The 19,124-nt window shown below is 39.4% G+C and overlaps 2 protein-coding genes across 3 annotated transcripts in view; one reads left to right on the forward strand and one right to left on the reverse strand.

Moving 5' to 3' along the window:
• LOC110827620 (uncharacterized) overlaps positions 1–19,124 on the reverse strand; it is a 73,564-nt gene that overhangs the window by 38,915 nt on the left and 15,525 nt on the right. The gene's annotated exons all lie outside the window — the stretch shown is intronic.
• Atg4b (Autophagy-related 4b) lies at positions 619–10,425 on the forward strand. 2 transcript variants are annotated; one of them, XM_022059462.2, is made up of 7 exons: positions 619–927; positions 2,509–2,805; positions 3,065–3,266; positions 3,970–4,046; positions 5,483–5,725; positions 7,038–7,234; positions 9,824–10,425. In XM_022059462.2, exons 1-7 carry the CDS (start codon positions 774–776, stop codon positions 9,842–9,844), a joined length of 1,191 nt encoding a protein of 396 aa, XP_021915154.1. In that variant the 5' UTR covers positions 619–773; the 3' UTR covers positions 9,845–10,425. The 2 variants fall into 2 exon arrangements, with proteins under 2 accessions (XP_021915154.1, XP_021915153.1); XM_022059461.2 differs by lacking the exon at positions 9,824–10,425 and adding an exon at positions 8,033–9,478 and having other exon boundaries at positions 620–927.

Genomic DNA, 19,124 nt, shown 5'->3' on the forward strand with positions numbered 1-19,124 from the left:
TCTTATATCTATTCTATGTCTGTGAACTTTGTATATAACAGCCCTCAATTGGTCCTAATTGTGAATTTGTTTCTTATACCTCTTCCGTTCTACAGAAGTCCTTTCTAAAATGAAAGAACAGGGGCTGCCTTCCAATGTAGTCCTTTATGATTTTAAACAGATTACAGTCTGGCAAATCAAATTTACAAATTACAGTTAGGGTACATTAGCATTATTTTTAAGTTTTGTCATAATGGTGGGAATTCACTTCAAAGCAGCTAGGATTTTTTTTAAAGCCAGTATGAAAATATGTTTCTTTGACAATGGAGAAGTGCCTTGACGCAATGGATGTACTGGAGTTTTTTGAGCAGTGATTTCTTTCAAACTTTTTTCCTCACAGCTCCATTATTACAGAATGGTGTGTTAACTAACTGTTAGCTAGATCACTTACGATATCAGGGTTTCAAATTTTTCAATGAGTACCAGCCGATAGAGGGAGAATTTTGACGGTTGAAGAGTAGTTGACCTTCTTACCGACTGGGGTCCTGTCACTTCGCCGTTATGTTTATATGTGAATCGGTCACAGGGTGCAACACAGAACGAACGGAGCTACGTTACCAACAATTGTAACTGAGATGCGAATCATGGTTACGCTATGTGCTGGCAGGTGGTGTAGCTTGCTCGGTTATTGTTGGTTATGTTGAGTGTGGTTTGTTTGTTCCCGGAGGTGCAGAGGTCGGTTCGGTGGCCTATGTTGGTGGTAACTTAATAAGCATGGAAATTTTAGGAAGAAAATGAATGCTGAAACCAGAAACATATTTAGGACTAAGCGAGAAACGGGTGACCATGGTGCACATTCACGAGAACTGGAGGAAGAAAATGTTTGCGTAGAAGGAGAAGGGAAAGTTAAAACAAAACTATTGTCAATGTGGAACAATGTGAAATACGGTAAGTTTGTGTTGCCTTCACTTTAGTAACACCATAAAGAAGAGATGCAACACGAAAATTTGACCTGTTTAGCAGAATACCGAAAGATTATGGAAGAGAATGGACCAATTTCGTGACCTGTTACACTCGGTCACCATTTATCGATACGAGCATTCGAAACTCAGTAGGTAATTTGGCACTTCTGATATGTTGCAGGATTACGTTACTTATTCTTTAAATGTATTAAGTTTATTTGTGAAACAGTTTCTTATTCTGACCCTGCAGCGTTTGACACTTGCAGGGATGTTAGCTAGCTAATTTAAATTTAATTGTGTATTGAAGGTGGGTGGGGGGTATATAATGGTGTAATAATGCAGTGTTAAAAATTATTGTTAAAAACTTTTGAAATTGTGGCTTTAGAAATAAATATTGAAGGTGGAGGTTGCCTGTATGCTTTCATAGTATGAATTTTAATCATATTGGCACTACCTTAATTGCCTTATGCATCTGTGTTATTTATGAGTTTAATTGTACCAAAAGATCAAATTGTAAAATAGTGTTTTAATCCTTAACCCGACTGTGGGCAGCAGACTGAGACTGCATATATTTCTGTAGTACCAAATTCATTTCCGCAGTACCAATAAACTTGGTCCTGGCCTGTAACATGTCTATCAGTATTTATATCATCATTAGTTATGTACAGTACTAGTCCATACTAAACAAGTTCATGAGGCAATTTATGTAATTTAGTCAGGTGGCATTTTTGAATCTCGGTAGGGGAATGGCTTTTCTCTGTAGAGTTTACATGATTTTCTGGAGTTCTTCCTTTCAATATTCAGGATATGACTGGAAGAAGGCTATGAGTGTGTAAGATCTGAAGGATGAATGGTAACTGACTGCAATGAAGTCTTCTCATGCAATCAGGCAAATGAGAATGGGATTAGTTTCCAGTGTCTTGAAGACTGTCTCTGCCTTTAGCTGTTTGTATGAGGAAAGACTTCATTGTGAAACTTGTGACTGCTTTTTCCACATATCAATGAGCAATGCAGTATAGCCATAATGTGTCCTAATTGTTCCAGCTTGATTCTTGGCTGGTGGCCAACTGTCCTGACTTATGTTTCTTGAATTTTTTGTAGGTCCTTTCAGAAATTTTTTTGGAAAATACCTCACAGTAGATCACAGACACTTTCTTTCTGATTTTGCCCATTTGTCATTTACATATCATCCTGCCATTTGATGGTATACAACTAGGCAATTGATGTGGTGTTTGTCAAGTAAACCAGGAGTTGCTGTTGGCCTTCTGGGTTATGACACTGTGGGGACTTATAGATAAATACCAATGTTTCGGAGGAATATCTCAGAGGTGTGACATATTTTCACTGCAGTGAAAACCTTAAATCTTAAAAATCAAGAGTCAATCACCCATTGATTTTCCACAGATTTACTACTTCTTTAGTTTTGACTGTGTAACAAATGCAACTTGTAATTTCACCCCTGTGTATAAGAAAGGAAGTGGACAGCATTTCACCATTTTAGGACTCTACTGATTGTGAACATTGTTTTATTAAGCCATTTCTAAGATATTAACTTGTTATTACTTAGGATGGACAGTGAAATTGAAAACCAACTTCTCCAAGGACTCACCAGTGTGGCTGCTAGGGAAATGTTATCATCGGAAAATGACAATAGAAGCATCATCACAGTCAGATGAGGGAAATGAAGGAGAGGGAATTGAAGGTTTCAAGACTGATTTCATCAGCCGTGTGTGGCTTACATACAGAAGGGAATTTCCTAATCTTAATGGTTCCAGCTTCACCACTGATTGTGGTTGGGGTTGCATGCTTCGCAGTGGACAGATGCTCTTGGCTCAAGGGCTAGTTTGTCATATCTTAGGACGAGGTACATACGTATATTTTCTTCTTTTAAGCTAGAATGAGTTGGAGCTGTACTCGCTCTCCCCACCAAGCGCCTCCATGGTGTATAGTGGGACAGCTTTTACTTTTTTTAAAATCTTTATTTAAATTTATGGCAGCTGGATTTAATTTTCATTATTTTTCAATGGAAATATGATTTGACAGCTCTTTCTTTCAAAATAATGATGTGTGTGTGTGTTTGGTGTATGTTGTACGTTGTTTAATATTAAAATATAATTTTTCAGGCTGGAGATGGTATGATCAGAAACTTACAACAGCTAGGCAATATAATGAAGATAAATGTCATCGAAAAATTATTAAGTGGTTTGGAGATAATCCGTCATGCAACAGTCCATTTTCAATACACATGTTAGTCACACTTGGTGAGGCATCAGGGAAGAGGGTTGGTGATTGGTATGGACCAGGATCTGTCTCCCATTTACTCAGGTGTTTTTTTAATCACTAATATTTTTCTTTTGGATTCATATTGGGGTTTTAACTGTGTATCACACCATCTAAATATTTGAGTTTGATTAAATAAATCTGAGCTATATCATAGTTAAGCTGATATTTTTGACTTGAATGACAGTAATACACTGCATTTGAAAGACATCTTCAAGGCTATAATTTGTACCAAATCATATTCTCACATTTATGGAATATTTGGTTGACTTCTTACCAAACATCATGTCAGGCATCACCTCTTTCACTTTTATTGACATGTTTATTTGCTATCCTCTGGCATTATTTTATCAATCTAAATAATCAGTTATTTAAACTTTTGCCTCAAATAATACAATTTTTAGTTACAAGTGTTTGACAGCTGGCTGACCGATAGACTTCATATTTCTGTGCATTTGTTATTTGTCATTTATGAAAGTGTGCTGTGTATTGTTTGTGCTCCTGCACACCTGCAGTATGTGCTCTCTTTGTTAATTCTTTCATAAGTTTCTTTGTCTGATATCCTTTGCCCATGTTAACATCTTTGTCTGTCGCACATGCATGAAACATTGTTTTGGTTCTTGAAATTTTTAAGAAATTACAGAATAAAAGAACTTGGTATGGTGATACAGATGTATAATAACAGGAAGTTGGTTTCTTCCCGAAGAAAATAAGTGAATTAATTTATGTTTTGACTATTTTCTTCCAGGCAAGCAGTAGAATTGGCTACCAAGGAAAACAAAGAATTTGAGCATCTGTGTGTTTATGTGGCTCAAGATTGTGCAGGTATCACTTTTTTAATAAACAGAAATATGTAGTTTAGAAGTGGAATAATGTTCTAGTGCAGGAATTAACAATTCTTTGTCCTCTTGTAGTTTGTTCAGAACATTAGACATTTTCTTCAGAAGATATCTCTGAGGTCTGGTCTTTGTGATTCTGTATCTTCTGTAGTTGTGTTTGCTATTTCATTTATTTGCAATATATTTTTCAGGTATTTGGGTAATGTTTTTTTTAGTCATCATAAATGAGCTGGTGTTTAGATATATCTTTCTTTAATATATTTGAATGTGTGAAGCCTTTAGATCCAGTTTGTTTTTTATCTTCTCTTGTTGACCGTGTTGAAGACAAATTTGGTTCCTTTTTCTGAAGGTTTATTTTCTTATGGAAATGCATATACATAACATGATTGGCTGCCGTGTGTCATTTTTCTGATGTGAAACTGAGTAAGGATTTTGGCATGAAATAATCTGTCCAAGGCTCTCACTTGTATTGACATACAGGAAGTAGTGCAGACAGATCTTTCACCCTGTGTTTGACATGTCCCCTTAATGGCCACTCTCATATTTCATGTTATGTTGTTAGCCAGAAGTATTAATGCAGATAGAACATTGGCAGTAGGAAACGTTCCAACACTGACCTCTGATGTAGTCTCATGACTTCATTTTATGCCTTTTCCCATTCATTACCATAATAGAAACACATTTCTAAAATGATAAAACAGTTATGAAAGCATATTTAGAGAGATTATTTGGGCTGTCTGTCTTTTATTTCCAATAAAAATGATTGGAAGATGGCTGTCTTCTGGGTTGTAACGCCGTGTAGCCTGGTAGAAATTTGCTAGTAAACTTCAGACTCGCTGCTATGAAAACCTCAAATCCTGCTTAACAAATTATTAAAAAAGTTTAAACATTCTGGTGTTATGAAATAGTCATGCGGGAAGTGGAGTAGTGATTGTGCGGTAAAAAGACCATGCCGTAGTACAGCTGCGACTTCTCACTGTTTTTATTGGAAATTTGTACTAAGCTGTGTGGTTCTAATGTTCTGTGGCAGTGGTGTAGCGGCATCATAGAAATCTGTGGACTTTGTCCATAAATGGTAAACATACTTTCATAATATAACTCGTTTGAACCGCAGAAAGTTGGTGGCAGTGCACACACAGAAAGAGATAAAGGATCAAGTTTATGAACTCCACCGCCAACACCAACAACAGTAACTTGGGAAAAGGCACACCACAAGATTTAACATTAATTTGATTGGGTCAGATGAATATTTGTACTTATAAGTTTAATTTATGGTTAGCATTTGATATTTAAGTTTTCCAGATATTATTACTGGTGATGGACGACTGTTAAAAATTGAAATAATGTTTGCTATATTCAGGCCAGATACAACATACTTTATGTTGAAATTTATAATTGTAATTTTATTTGTTCAATTTTTAGTTTATATCCAAGACATTGTGGACCTGTGTGATATTCCACAAACAAAACCACAAGCTCCATCTCAGTCGTTACATTCCACGTGTTCATGGAGGGCTCTCATTCTTCTAGTGCCTGTTAGGCTTGGTGTTGAAAAGTTAAACTCTGTTTATGGGCCATGTTTAACAGCTGTACTCACTTTGGAGAACTGCATTGGAATTATTGGTGGTCGTCCAAAACATTCACTTTATTTTGTTGGTTTTCAAGGTAAGTTGCTTCACTGATTTTTAACTTTCATGTATTTCATCTATTACACACTACAAATAGTATGGCATTTACAGTTGCAAGCAGTGAAGTTTTCTGACTTGAGCATGCTTTAATCTTGCCCAGCATGCTAATCCATATGCAGAATTATATTTTATTGTTAGATTTTAAACTTAAGTTATCTGTATATAATGTAAACAACACGGGTTTTATGATCTGAAGCTTTCACTTAACTAAGTACCGGGTGTGGCAGAGGAAACGCATGTTTTTCAAATAACAATAACTCAGTTGATTTTCAAGTTAAAAAAAATTTAATTACACAAAAAGAAAGGTTTTATAATGCAGTTTTTGTTGAACATTTTTGAATTACTTTCGAAAAATGACGTCCGTCAAGTGACGCCCTTCCTTCTGTACGCACTCTTGCTGCCTCTCCTCGAAATTCTGCATTGCTCTTCCCAACATTTCTTCCCCCACAGTAGCGATTTCCTGGTGAATGGAATCTTTCAGTTCCTGAATGTTGCATGGTTTGTTTCTGTAGACCTTTGATTTGAGGTAACCCCACAAAAAATAGTCACATACGGACAGGTCAGGGGAGCGAGGTGGCCAAGGGATATCACCGAAACGGGAGATGACGTGTTGGGGAAACATGCCACGAACCTCCTGCATCGATGCTCTCGCCGTGTGTGCCATGACACCATCCTGCTCACAGGTCCACGGTGCCATGGCTACTGAAACTGCATCACCTAAGCTGTCTACTAGCAAGGGGCGGAAATCCCCCACCCTCCTCCTTGCCGAGTACTAGCCATTCGAAAAACATGCGTTTCCTCTGCCGCACCCAGTATAATGAATTCTTCTAGGGCTACCAACCATGTCAGGTGGTTTAATTGAGAAGACACCGTTTTGAGAGCCATTTTCTTCCTCATCCTCAGGGTACTGAAGTTGTAGGAGATTGGCGAACGTGTATCCAATGATACAGATTTGGGGCAGGTGTATATTGAGCATGGACAGGATTTCCTACAACTTCAGTAACCTGAGGACAAAGACAAAGATGGTTCTCGATATGTTGGTGTTTTCTCCATTTAACCAACTGACATGGCTGGTAGCCAGAGAAGAATTAATAAAAAGCTGTTTGTAGCTATGGACATCTTGGCAGTAAGAAAGTGGGGTTCATGAGTTATACAAGGAATTCCTTATAATCCACAGAATTCAGCACATTTAACATTATTGCATTATGTTGTCACTTGTCAGAAGTTATTGAAATGAATGTCTGTAAGTAAAAGTACTTCGGCAAGTCGGAATGACTTAAATGTTGCAGATGATAAACTCATCCACTTAGATCCTCATTACTGTCAAGAAGTGGTTGATGTATGGCAACCAAATTTCCCTCTGTTGAGCTTTCACTGCAGATCTCCACGGAAGATGAATCTTTCTAGACTAGACCCTTCATGTTGCATTGGGTTCTACTGTAGAACTCGAGATGACTTCTACAAATTTATGAAGAATGTAAAACAGGTAAGCAGGCATATTTCGTATTAATTTCCTTCCAGGGTTGTTGTTGTTGTTTTGTTTTGTGTTTTTTTTTGTGTTTGTGTGTGTGTGTGTGTGTCTGAATGACTGAACATAGAATATTTCTATGCAGGATTTGATGTTTTTGTGGCATCGAGTCTGAAGATGTCTGTAGTCTGCTAGAAGTTTACCTATGTTTCAGAAGTCCTTGCTGCCTCCATCATCAGTGAATTTCTTATCGCCCTGATAATGGGGGCAGCAAGGACCTCTGAAATGACAGTAAAGTCTACCAGATACACGGCGCGACAACCAAGAAGACAGCTATCTTTAGATTATTATAAAGGGATATTTGGTGTGTTTGATGTAATGCCTCTGAGAGTGTGATGTCCATCACACAGGAAAAGACGTAACAGCAATTTGTAAAGATAAATGGGATATTTACTGAAATGCACCGTTTACAAGGAGACGTACTGAGCATGTAAAGACTCGGAGGAGAGTAATTTCTAGACTGCAGGCAGTCAACAAAAGGGCAGGATGACTAACAATTGAAGATGACACTTTTGGGATCTTGTGCTACGTGGTTCGATAGGATTTGATTAACGTTTCAAGGTTCCTATTGGCTCTGTCATTCGGGTGATGGAGTATGTTTCTTCAAAATGTCAGCATCTGCCTATAAGTCTACGTGGTGTCACAACCAAGAACTGTGTCGTTAAATTCTGTGAATGTTTTCCAGATTTATCTGATAACTTCACTTATTGTTACTGAGATCTTTTATTATTATAATGTTGAACTGTGATATTTCAGTTTTTGGTGCCACCTCACGAGAAAGCAGAATATCCTATGTTTGTGTTCTGTGAAGGACGAAGTAGCGATGTGATGGGAATCAACAGATTTACTATCTCTGACGACACTCTCAGATACGGTGCTGTGAACGTTGAAACTGATGATGAACTGGAATATGAAGAATTTGAGATACTTTGAAGGAGGGATTGTTACGGATTTCTGTGTAACTTTAATTTATAACCACCAGAAGCATTTATTTCAGTTACTGGAATGAAATAAGAAATAATGTTGCAGTATTAAGTTCCATTACAGTTTGTGACGTAACTTTAAACTGAAACATGTCAGCGATTGTACCAAAGGAACATCCAGTTATAAAAGTGTTGTGATTTTTCTTGTTATTACCATCACACGCACATTCATCAAGTTTTTTGAGGAAGAAGCCTTTCACCAAGACTGATCGTGTGGAATGTGTCTTTCGAATGGTTTAAAATCTCATAAGCTGTTCTGTAAATACTCGTTTTAACTTATTTTAGAAGCACCAAACCATCGTGCAAATTGTAACTGATGCAAAGTGCGAATTTTGTAGAACGTTACTAGGATTTAAGAAAATTCTCGTGAATACGGTAATGCACTGATTAGAATTATATTAGTGAACTTTCACTGGCACACTCAAGTAGATGGTAAACTGCGTGAACGTCCTGTCTTTATATACCTTTTTGTTAAGTTTCCTGCATTGAGGGCTTTTATTTATTGTCGCACAATCCTTGTTAAATTTACCGACATGAGAGGCATGTCATGTATGAATGTATAAAGATTTCTGTCTTCTGGATTGTTTCGCCCTGATGACGGAAGCAGTATGACCTCAGAAACGTGGTAAACATCGACCAGACTACACAGCGCAACAACCCAGAAGACAGAAATCTTCATACTCACCGCTGCGAAAACCCCAAATCTTACATATGAATGTATGATTTACCTTTGTGGAAAATGCGTGCTCTTTGTTCCGATGTCTATGGAAGACGCGTTGAAACGAGCGGAAAATATGAACAAGTAACGAGTGATTTGTGAATTATTGCTCCTGCTGCAGTGATTGCTACGACTGTTATCCCGCATTTGCATTTGTGACTGGGCGTGTGATTGCTGAGTGGATATTTATGCTCTTTAGCAAATTTTGTGAGAGTCTGAAATATCATCGTTATTTAATTAACCAAATTTTGTGAGAGTCTGAAATATCTTTTTTATTTAATTAACGCTGGACTTGACTTCTTTGAAAATAATGTATGGTTATGCCTAGTGTTGTTAATTATATCAAAGAATTTGATGTAATCTGCTAACCAAAGACACGATTTCTGTGTTATCTCATGAGTGTCGGCAATTTTAAAAATGCAGTTTAGTGTGTCGTTACTTTATTTACTATATTTATCTCTTGATCGTAGGTGGAGAATAAATAGTCTCTCATTAATATAAGAGATGCCTAATTCCTATTTCCAGTCTCCAAGGATTCCATATACATAAGATATTTATTTTAATTTTTTAAATATTAAAATAAAATGGTTAAAACATTTGTTTCCCACCCCCCTTGACATTGTTTTTTTCCCCGCCAGTCGTAAGTAGGTGGATCATTTCGCTACTCGGGATCAGCGTACTTGATACTGAAACTTCTTTAATTTTTTGTGATCATTATAATACAGGGTGAGCAGAAAAGAACGTAAAACATTCAAAATGACAGAGAAAACAAATTCTGCATACTTAGAACTTCACGCCCACAACGGCCAATAGAAAAACTCTTTAAGTTTGTTTCATATGTCCCAGGTGATGTTGTGCCTCCACTAGGGGCCACTATTTTTGAAAATAATTACCCCACAACAGAGGAGTTGGTGTGTTCTGCGTTAGCTAAGGAGCAATGTGTAAAAGCCGTTCGACATGGATTTCACACACATTTCCACATGGAACGACGCGGTCGAGTATCCATTTACGCCGCGATCTTTACCAGAGTTGAAGCAGATCAAAACTGCCTTAGCTTCCAACGCTGGGGACACCGCGCAAAGTTTGGGACGAGTCTGTTCACCGTCTCGACATCTGCCGCGTTTCTTGCAGAACACATACCGAGTCTTTGTGAGGTATGTACAAAACTTTGATAGTTTTCCTGTTGACTGCTGAAGGTACTATGTACTATATTCTTGTAATATAACTTTCTAGATGTCGTTTTTGAACATTAGAAGGCAGTAGGCCATATGGTGAGCTCGTCTTTGTAGCGAAAAATGGTTTGGAGTCTCTTATTTACTGATGAATGATCTGTCATGTTAATGAAACAATCTTTTGAGTCCTACCCTTTCGTCATCAATAATTCCACAATGAACTGTTGTACTGTATAAGAAAAATATATTCATCACTTGTCCTGAGAGTGAAATTCAGTATGGTCTTTGATCAAAATAACTTCAAGGTATGTTGTGCCTCCACAGACTTTCTTGTCGTGAGGCACCATCTGTCCTTGACATTTTATTTATTTATAGCGAAACTCAAGACATTTTACCTCGATAGTTACTGATGTTTTCTATGACAGGACTACCGCTTTGTGTTTCTTCATCTCTTACATTCAAAATACGTCGTTCAGATATCTGATTAGATTCGATTATAGCGGTGTTCATGCATTTTGATTAAAAATAATTTCTGGAACTAATACGTAAAAGTTACAGTTGTCAGTGAGGCATCCATCTCAAAAGGATATAATTACATTGCATTTGAATTTAGTTATTCTGCACTGTAATACAATTCCATGTTAAGTCATGTTTGATGGAACGAAAAATGTTGGATTCCTTTATTCTTCATTCATTTATATTCTCCATTACCGTAAAGTGTAATTTAACAGTTTACTAAGTTAAATTTCGTGGCAGTTTTCGTCTTTCTAATTCATAACTCGGGATCATACCTCTCGGTGCCATTTTTCCCGTGATGTTGAAAAAGTTTCATTAAAGATACTATAATTGGAAGTGCATATTCAAATATTCACCGAATTTCAATTCATCTTCCATACATGTGTGAGCGGTACCCTCTTTTAACTTTATTGGGAACAGAAATAGATGTTAATAGGTAAGACGTCTGAGTTGAATTTATAACTGATGCGTACATTGCATGTTACTAAATTAAACTGGTTTATGTAAATAAAAGTAAAGAGAACTTATGGCTGTGTTCCAAAGTGGGATACCGTTTTCACCGTCTCGTGTACTACAGCCTTGTAGTTCTTTTTTTCGCTAATTATTTTTTCCCTAATTTTTTCGGTTTATAACGTTTTAACCTTTCTTCCGAGACATCATTCACCACTTACATTAAGATCCGATTAGAATGCAACCTAAATGAAACATGAAGTACGTATTTTTAAAACGTGAATGCCACACAAAAGTTTGTGCACGACCCATTGCGGACTCCCCAAATGCTTGCTTTAGCATTTCATAGGTTTCCGTAGCCGTTTTGGCGAGTCTTTGGCAAAATTTGATTTGTTCATGAAAATCCGCCATTCCGAAATCGCAGGAGGGTCGGTGTAATGCACTACCAAAACGCCCGTAACTAAGAAACAAATGCTAATTCGATGATGCCGGCTGGCACACTGATTCACTATGAATGTAGGCCGCACCCCCTAGCGGCAGAAGCTCGTACTATACCCGGTTCGCCCTCTATTGACACAGTCTTGAAACTTTCCGACCGCACCTCGTATGTACTGAAAAGAACGTGTGCGGAATACTTAATGTGAGCGTACTACTGGAATAAACAGTAAGTAAAGAAATAGGAAGAAGGAGACAAAGGCTATTGAAAAGGCGTACTTTCTGGTATGTAGCGTGATTTTGGCCATAAATCATCAGTGGCTCTACAACCAGGTGTGGGTCTTGGCCGCCTCTACGGAGGTTTCTTGGTCTTTGAATTGTGAGTAGTGAGTGACCAGCCCACTGACACTGGTCATAATACCGGTACATAAATATGTGATGAGCCGGGATAGCTCAGTCAGTATAGTGACTAGCTACGGGCTGGGCGACCGGGGTTCGAAACCCCCGACGGGGGCAGAGGATTTTTCCTCTAGCCTCTGCGTCCAGACCGGCTCTGGGGCCCACCCAGCCTCCTCTACAATGGGTACCGGGGGTCCTTTCCCGGGGGTAAAGCCGGCCGGGGCGTGATGCTGACCACTCACCCCCATCTAGTGCCGAGGTCAAGGAAGAGAGGAGCTATACCTCCACTCACCCCAAACGCCTACATGGCGTATAGTGGGACAAACTTTACTTTTACTTTACATAAATATGTGGGCTTGTATTGTACTTTATTTTTGTATAGAAGTACCTGTTTTAAGCTAAAATATATGTGAAACGAAAAAAAAGTAGCATTTTGGGATTGGTTTCTCTCCATATTGAACTGAATTAAGTAACTTGCTTTTCATATTTTGTATAGGCCTAGTACATGCCACGAAACATTACAATTTATTTGTCAGGACAGTAAAATCCAGGAAGTTCTGATGGGCTGGCCATATAGCTGGAATTGGGAGAAGTGCGTAAAGACTTAGGTGGGAATTGAATTGGTAAGTGGATATCGAGAGGGAGATGAGAGGATAACATTAAGATAGATGTGGGGCTATTTGTGTTACGTAGATGGGAGGTGGGTGTTCAGTGACGAGTTTTGGTGTTGGTGTTGATCAGGTTAGGTTAGATTACACAGAGAGAGAGAGAGAGAGAGTTAAATGTAAACTATGTTACTGAATTTGTCACTAATGTTTTATTTAACTATTTGTACATGAAGGGGTTCACGTGTATAGGTTAGGGCTGTGTTTTAAATGTAACACCATGCGCACGTGTTCCATATTTGTAAAAAGAGACTGTTAGTTTATGAACCGCGCATCCTGGAGAAAATTATCTTCTAAAATTCGTTTGGCGCCGAAAGAAAGTTGCAGACAGTAATCTAGAAGCGATAGAATTTTGCGAGAAATCTGCTTAGCACGCTTATACACACGCATAAGACGGGAGAGGGAGTAGTGTGTTCTGAACCATGCGTTCCACATTCCTGTAGCTCCATTTCGCGATAAAAATATCGCGGAATCCGTCTGAGCACGAGATTTAGGGAAGTATTCTGAATAATACGTACACGTATGTAACAAATGTTTCTTTTAGTGTGAACGACCTGAAGAAGAATGCGGAACCGTTCCGACACAGTATGGGGCTGCTGTGGCTCGTAATAATTGGAGAAGTTGTTTTTCTTGCATTTTTCGTCGTTTGGAGATTGTTCAGGCAAAAAGTGAATATATTGACGAGAGTGCGACACGAAGACCATTCCAATTTAATGTGAAAACGTCTGTCCTGTCTTTGTCACATTAAATTAGCCTGTTATTCCAATACTCTCGTAAAGAAATTATGTATTGTACCTCTGAAACGTCGGTCAGTTTCTACCAAACAGCAAAGTGTAACATCCTAGAAGACAGTCATCTTCAAACCTGTCGCCGTAATGTGTCCCGAGTTTATGTCCATGTATTAAACGTCGTTTGTGTAGGAACAGTGACAATTTCATATTCAGCTGCCAACGAATGTACTGTTCGTTCCGAGTTCTGGTCTCGGTCGGATATCGACTATATTATGCAAGGGATACCCTGACATAAGACAACATTAATTTTTGAGCAAGTTCGCTTTCATAGATAATTTGACATAGATGTACGTTCGAACCATCATGATAACCCTAAATTTCGAACAAATGATTGTAGCAGTAGCATCAACATTTACGTAGGCGTATTTGTAAGAAATTATACATGGAAAGTTGTATCTTTGTACGTGGATCTCTCTAACATAAGGATCTTTGGTTCGAGTCTCACATGCTACATGGAAATATGCCTTGTTCCTCTGCGTTGTGCTGTTCTCTGCAGACAGAAGCGTTGCGATCTACTGATTCCTCATGCAAGGAGTTAACAGGTGTCTAAAAGGGTTCATAGTTTCAGAAATGTCTGAATTGAATCAGGCCAGAGGGTTGTACGCTACATACTTCACGTAAACATTGTCTTCATTTGTGAGGTTAGGTTGTTGTCTTTCCCTTTTATATATAACACAGACTTTCAGTAGTTTTATGATTAACCGTAGTGGATTTGAACATGAAATTTATTTTTTGGGGTTGGGGTTAGTTTTGGAGGACTCGTAAAACAAAAGGAATTGATTGAAGATAGACATTCGGATTCAGACTTAAGGGCAGTATTCAGTTTTCTAAGTCCTGTTGTTCCCACTCTTAGGCTCTTATATTCTTCTCCTGCTTTGAAGGATTTGTCTTTGTATGACAGTTTCTTCTAGCATTATGCTGACGATACATGGACTGGATGTTCGCTTCAACAATAATACAGCTTGCTGTACTGTTTACCATCTGTTAATACTTCGGTCTGACAAGCAGGCGCCTTCCTGCTGAAAGGTGTCCGTGATACAGAACACCAGACGAAAATAGGACGTGCTCTATTTTTGAAAGGTGACATGAAATGGCGGTGCTATTTAAACAGTCAAATTGCATAAGACCTGAAGTTTACATTGGCGAAGTCTCGTAAGTGATATATTTAAAGCCGTTAAACAAAATAATGAATTATGAAAACAGGTATCGTATTTTACCCCGTCTGTTATTTTGAGTTTTTACATTTACTGTACTTGTAATTATCAAACATTATTAAGATGACTTGACAGAAATGAATCTTTCTTGCATTGAAGAGAAATGCAGTAGGATGTTTGGTTTTCACAGCGGTGAGTCCGAAGATGACTGTCTTCTGGTTTCTAACGCTGCGTAGTCTGATAGAAGTTTACCGACGTTTCAGAGGTCCTTGCTGTCTCCATCAACAGGGCGATGAGTAAGCCTCTATCAGACTACACGGTGCCACAACACAGGAGACAGCCATCTTAGAACCTTGCTCGCACGAGCGGTTTTGGCCGTACCGGTTTTTCTGCCGCATTGATGAAACGCACGTGCGGTAGTTTTACCGCTGTGATTTTTCTGCCGCAAAATGCTTCGTTTCCGATCCGGTGCGGTGGCCGCCTGGCGGTAGCAATAGAACACGAAGAACCCTTTCTCTGTGTGCGCGCACGAGCGGCGAAACAGCCGCACGGCGACCATTGTTTGCCCGACCTTGGTGTAACTGAATAGAAGAGGCCGGCACTGTACAATCCGACCATATCGGAGTACAGTGACAAAAACTAAAGAGAAACTCTGTATAGAAGTCTGTGAAGATCTACTGCCGAACTCGAGCCAACTTGACAAAAAAGAAAGTATCTGAATAATTTCTTTGGATACATTCGCAGGTCCTCATATAACTTGTGAAATTGGGCTTTCAACAATCTTTGACTTACAAGTGGAGGGAACCAAAATTTATTTATACGCTTCGCCCTTGCTCTTAGCAAAAAGCGCACACGACGACAGTCGCAACAAGATCCATACCTCGTCTTATCAGCCTAGAGCGCACGCCAGCTGTCTCCACAAAATCGAGCTCCCAAGTGAAAAGAAAACGCAGACAATGCGTTTATTTCACCGTCCGTGTGCACAGGCAACAAGAATTATGCGTTTGCGGTAGTTTTACCGCTGCGGCAGAAAAACCGCTCGTGCGCGCTAGCCCTTAAGAGGAACACATGTAATTGCAGCATTATCTTTGCGAATCGTATTGGAAGGACATTTATAAAATTTCTTCATGGTGTAAATTCTATGTGAAAAAACTTCACTGTGACTGAGACCAGATTCCTACGAAACGAGGGAACGCAAAATCGACAGCCGGACTGCAGAATTGAGACTTTACCCTTTCATCACTTCCGGTTTGGGACTTAAAATTTCAAGCGCTTAATTTTTGTTGCACAGAGTATATCACGTGTGTGCCACGTACATCTGCTCCTTACGTAGGTGTTGTCCGCGAAGCTTGATTGCACGGCTGATATTTTCCTGACTAGCTGAGCGACTGTTAACTTCTCAAGAAGGCTTCTGAAGGTTTTGTAAGACGGTACGCTAACACTTGCCAACTTCGTTACACCGCGTGGTCATTGTTCGTAACGCCCACACCAAGACAAGCTGGCTAATTGCCCTATGTGTAGTCTTTGCTGAGGCTGAGTCACCGACGACCCTTCACCTTCCCCGTCAGCAATGCTTTCACGGTGAACATGATCTATTTTCAACTGCGGCTTCTTGGTTTCCTTGACTTACAAATCACAACTAATATTAAACACCAGGGGCGGACCGTTCATTTTAACCGTGTTTGCCCGGCTAGCACATTGAAAAATGAAAAAAATATAAAGAAATCTGCTTTAATGTCATGGTTCAGTGGTACTCCATACACCGGAACACAGCAGGACCGATCAAATCGTTTGCCATCCAGCCAATCAGCCAGACGCTCGCAGCGAGCGTAAGCCAACAACGCCTAGCTGTCTGGAGCTGGCTTACGATGCATTTTACCCGATCGGTTCTGCTGTGTTCCAGTGCATGTACACTGAAGGGTCTTTAAATTGTAACAAACACTGATGTTACAATTACTACACGCCCAGGAAATTTCAACACCTGCAATGAAAAAATACGAGTAGGCCTATATGCTCCTGAAGATGGCTTATAGGGGTTGAAACATGTTGGGCCTACAATGACTGTAAAGGTATTTGTTGTGATCTGACTGCTATTTTTGTATTTTAGTTAGTTAGTGTTCTGTCTGACGACAAGTCCATATGAACAGGATCCTTCCATCCTTTTCTCGGACTGGGACCTGTTCATATACGTTCTTGGCAGATGATCCAGAAGTGGTTTGCCATTGCCTTCTTCTGTGTGTGAATGGGATGCCACGGAGAAACCGGGGAAGCCCCCGGAGGAAAACTCCGTGTTGCCTAGACCACGGCCTTGCCCAACAGAAGTTATAAATTCGGGCACCGCCGGGAATCGAACCCGAGACCCCAGGATTGCAAGGCCAGCGTTCTAACCGCTAGACCACCGTGCGGTATTTATTTTTTAAATTAAACTTTAAATTAAAGGGACGCAAAGGACTGTTAGTCATTCGTGTAGTGTAGGTCACGACTGCTTATTACTCTCATTATCCTCTATTTATTGTTCGAACTCATAATTTAAGTAGGAGTCTGAGAAATATTTATGCACGGAAATTAAAATCGAAGTTCGCGCTGTGCTTAAGCAGGGTACCTTAAAGGCGAGAAGAACTCCAGCGTTAGATGGAGCCTAATTGTCGGCTTGTCTTCATCCCCTCTAGTCCAACGAAGACCCGCAGTTTGCATTTGACAGGAGGCAACACCCAAGAACTTGTGAGTCGAAGCATCTAGTGTTGTAAAAGTAAAGTAAAGCTGTCCAACTATACGCCATGTAGGCGCTTGGGGGGAGAGGAAGTATAGCTCCTACTCATTCTTGACCTCGGCACTAGAAGGGGGTGAGCGATCAGCATCACGCCCCGGCCGCGCTTAACACCCGGGGGGAAGGACCCCGGTACTCATTAGATAGGAGGCTGGGTCTGGACGCAGAGGCTAGAGGAAATATCCTCTGCCCCAGTCGTCCATTCCATAGTAAGTCACTGTATTGACTGAGCTACGCCAACCTCTAGTGTTGTGGGAGAAGAATATATTTATTAAAAGTAATATATAAGAAGGGATTGCCTAGTCACCGCGTAAAATAACTTGGATGCAAAGTTTATATTTCGAGAGTCATGCTGAGATTTATTTTTCTAACCCTTTAAAGTAGAAGCTCGCTTGAGTAAGCCAAATATTTAAGAATCCAATCCGTACCGCAGAGAAAACACGTCACTTTCACGAAGACTACTTGGTTAATGCTGTTTTAGGACACAATCCCTGTGTACACTGAGAATAATATAAAACACATAAATACAGAATTAAGTTACTGATTGTCAAAGTGCCATTGGGCTCTAAAGGGATAAAGTACCTTCGTCTGTTAATATGAACGGCATAGCTTGTAGTTTATACAGTTGTTGAAAATCCAGGAATAGTTAGCTTAAAAAACTGAGCATATCCTGGCCACATCTCTGTCAGTGATCTTCTCGAACACCAAACAAATTCAAGCAAAAGGGACAAGTATTTCTAATGAAATGTTATACGCTGTACGTAGCATGGAAATGGATATAATTAAAACTAGGTCTTACGAAACGAATCCCTGAAAAACTCCCTTCTGTTCCCGAATAAAAAGCATTTGTTAGCAAGGAAATTCCAGAAATGAACACGCGGTGTTTAGTAGAATCTGCCGACTTCAGTTTCGCCACGCAGCGTTTGTCAGATGGCAACAGCTGTTAGTCATAGTGCGCAAAATTAAGCAGACATGTTTGACTCGGTGTTGCACAAGTTCATGATAGAGAATGGAACAAGGAAGAGGCAAGCGACTTCGTATACTCCGGGTATGCCCACAAGTGCAGCTTATATTTAGGAGATGCTTCAGCCAATGACTGATTCACTTTTCACAAGCAGAGATGTTTCCCTTCCATTCTTTGAGTTGTATTTTTAGGTTTTATAATTTTAGCTACTGGTGAACGGTGTCACCTAAGGAGAATGTTATTCAAGGGAACGAGCGGTAAATATACACTGCTCCTCGCCCCCTTATTTTACGACATGCTAATTACAGTCGTTTGGCGGGGCATGTAAAATGCATGGCATAGATGAGAAATGCGTAAAGGATTTTGGTCGGGAAACCTGAAGGCAATTTTCCATTAGGAAGACATAAGCATGGATGGAAGGATGTTTTGCACATTTTGAAATGGTGTTGGGAGGATCTGGAGTGGATTCATCTGTCTTACGGTAGGGACCGGTTGCGGACTTTCATGAACACTGTAATGAAAGACATCGCGGAAATAATGCTTCAAAAAAAAATTATATTACGGTTAAAGTATGTCTGGTCAATTTCTTAACCGCACAATGTTTTCTTCTCTCTGCTCAGAAAAGTTCATGAAATTATTTCAAACATTACAAAATAAATTATTCGATATCAACGCAGTATTTTTGTATAAAGTTGTACCACGTCTGTTGCCTGGCAACTAAACTATTTCAGCTCTCGTTCGATGATATTTCACAGCTGGCAAAAGCAGCTATCGTTACCCGAAATGCGGTCCTCTGCAGACTTAAATAAAGTCAGAGGGTATGAAGGCAGGTTA

The sequence above is a fragment of the Zootermopsis nevadensis genome, unplaced genomic scaffold, assembly GCF_977971745.1.
Source record: "Zootermopsis nevadensis isolate Lab colony 2312 unplaced genomic scaffold, Znev_1.0 Znev_ptg000025l, whole genome shotgun sequence".
Taxonomy (NCBI): Eukaryota; Metazoa; Arthropoda; class Insecta; order Blattodea; family Termopsidae; genus Zootermopsis; species Zootermopsis nevadensis.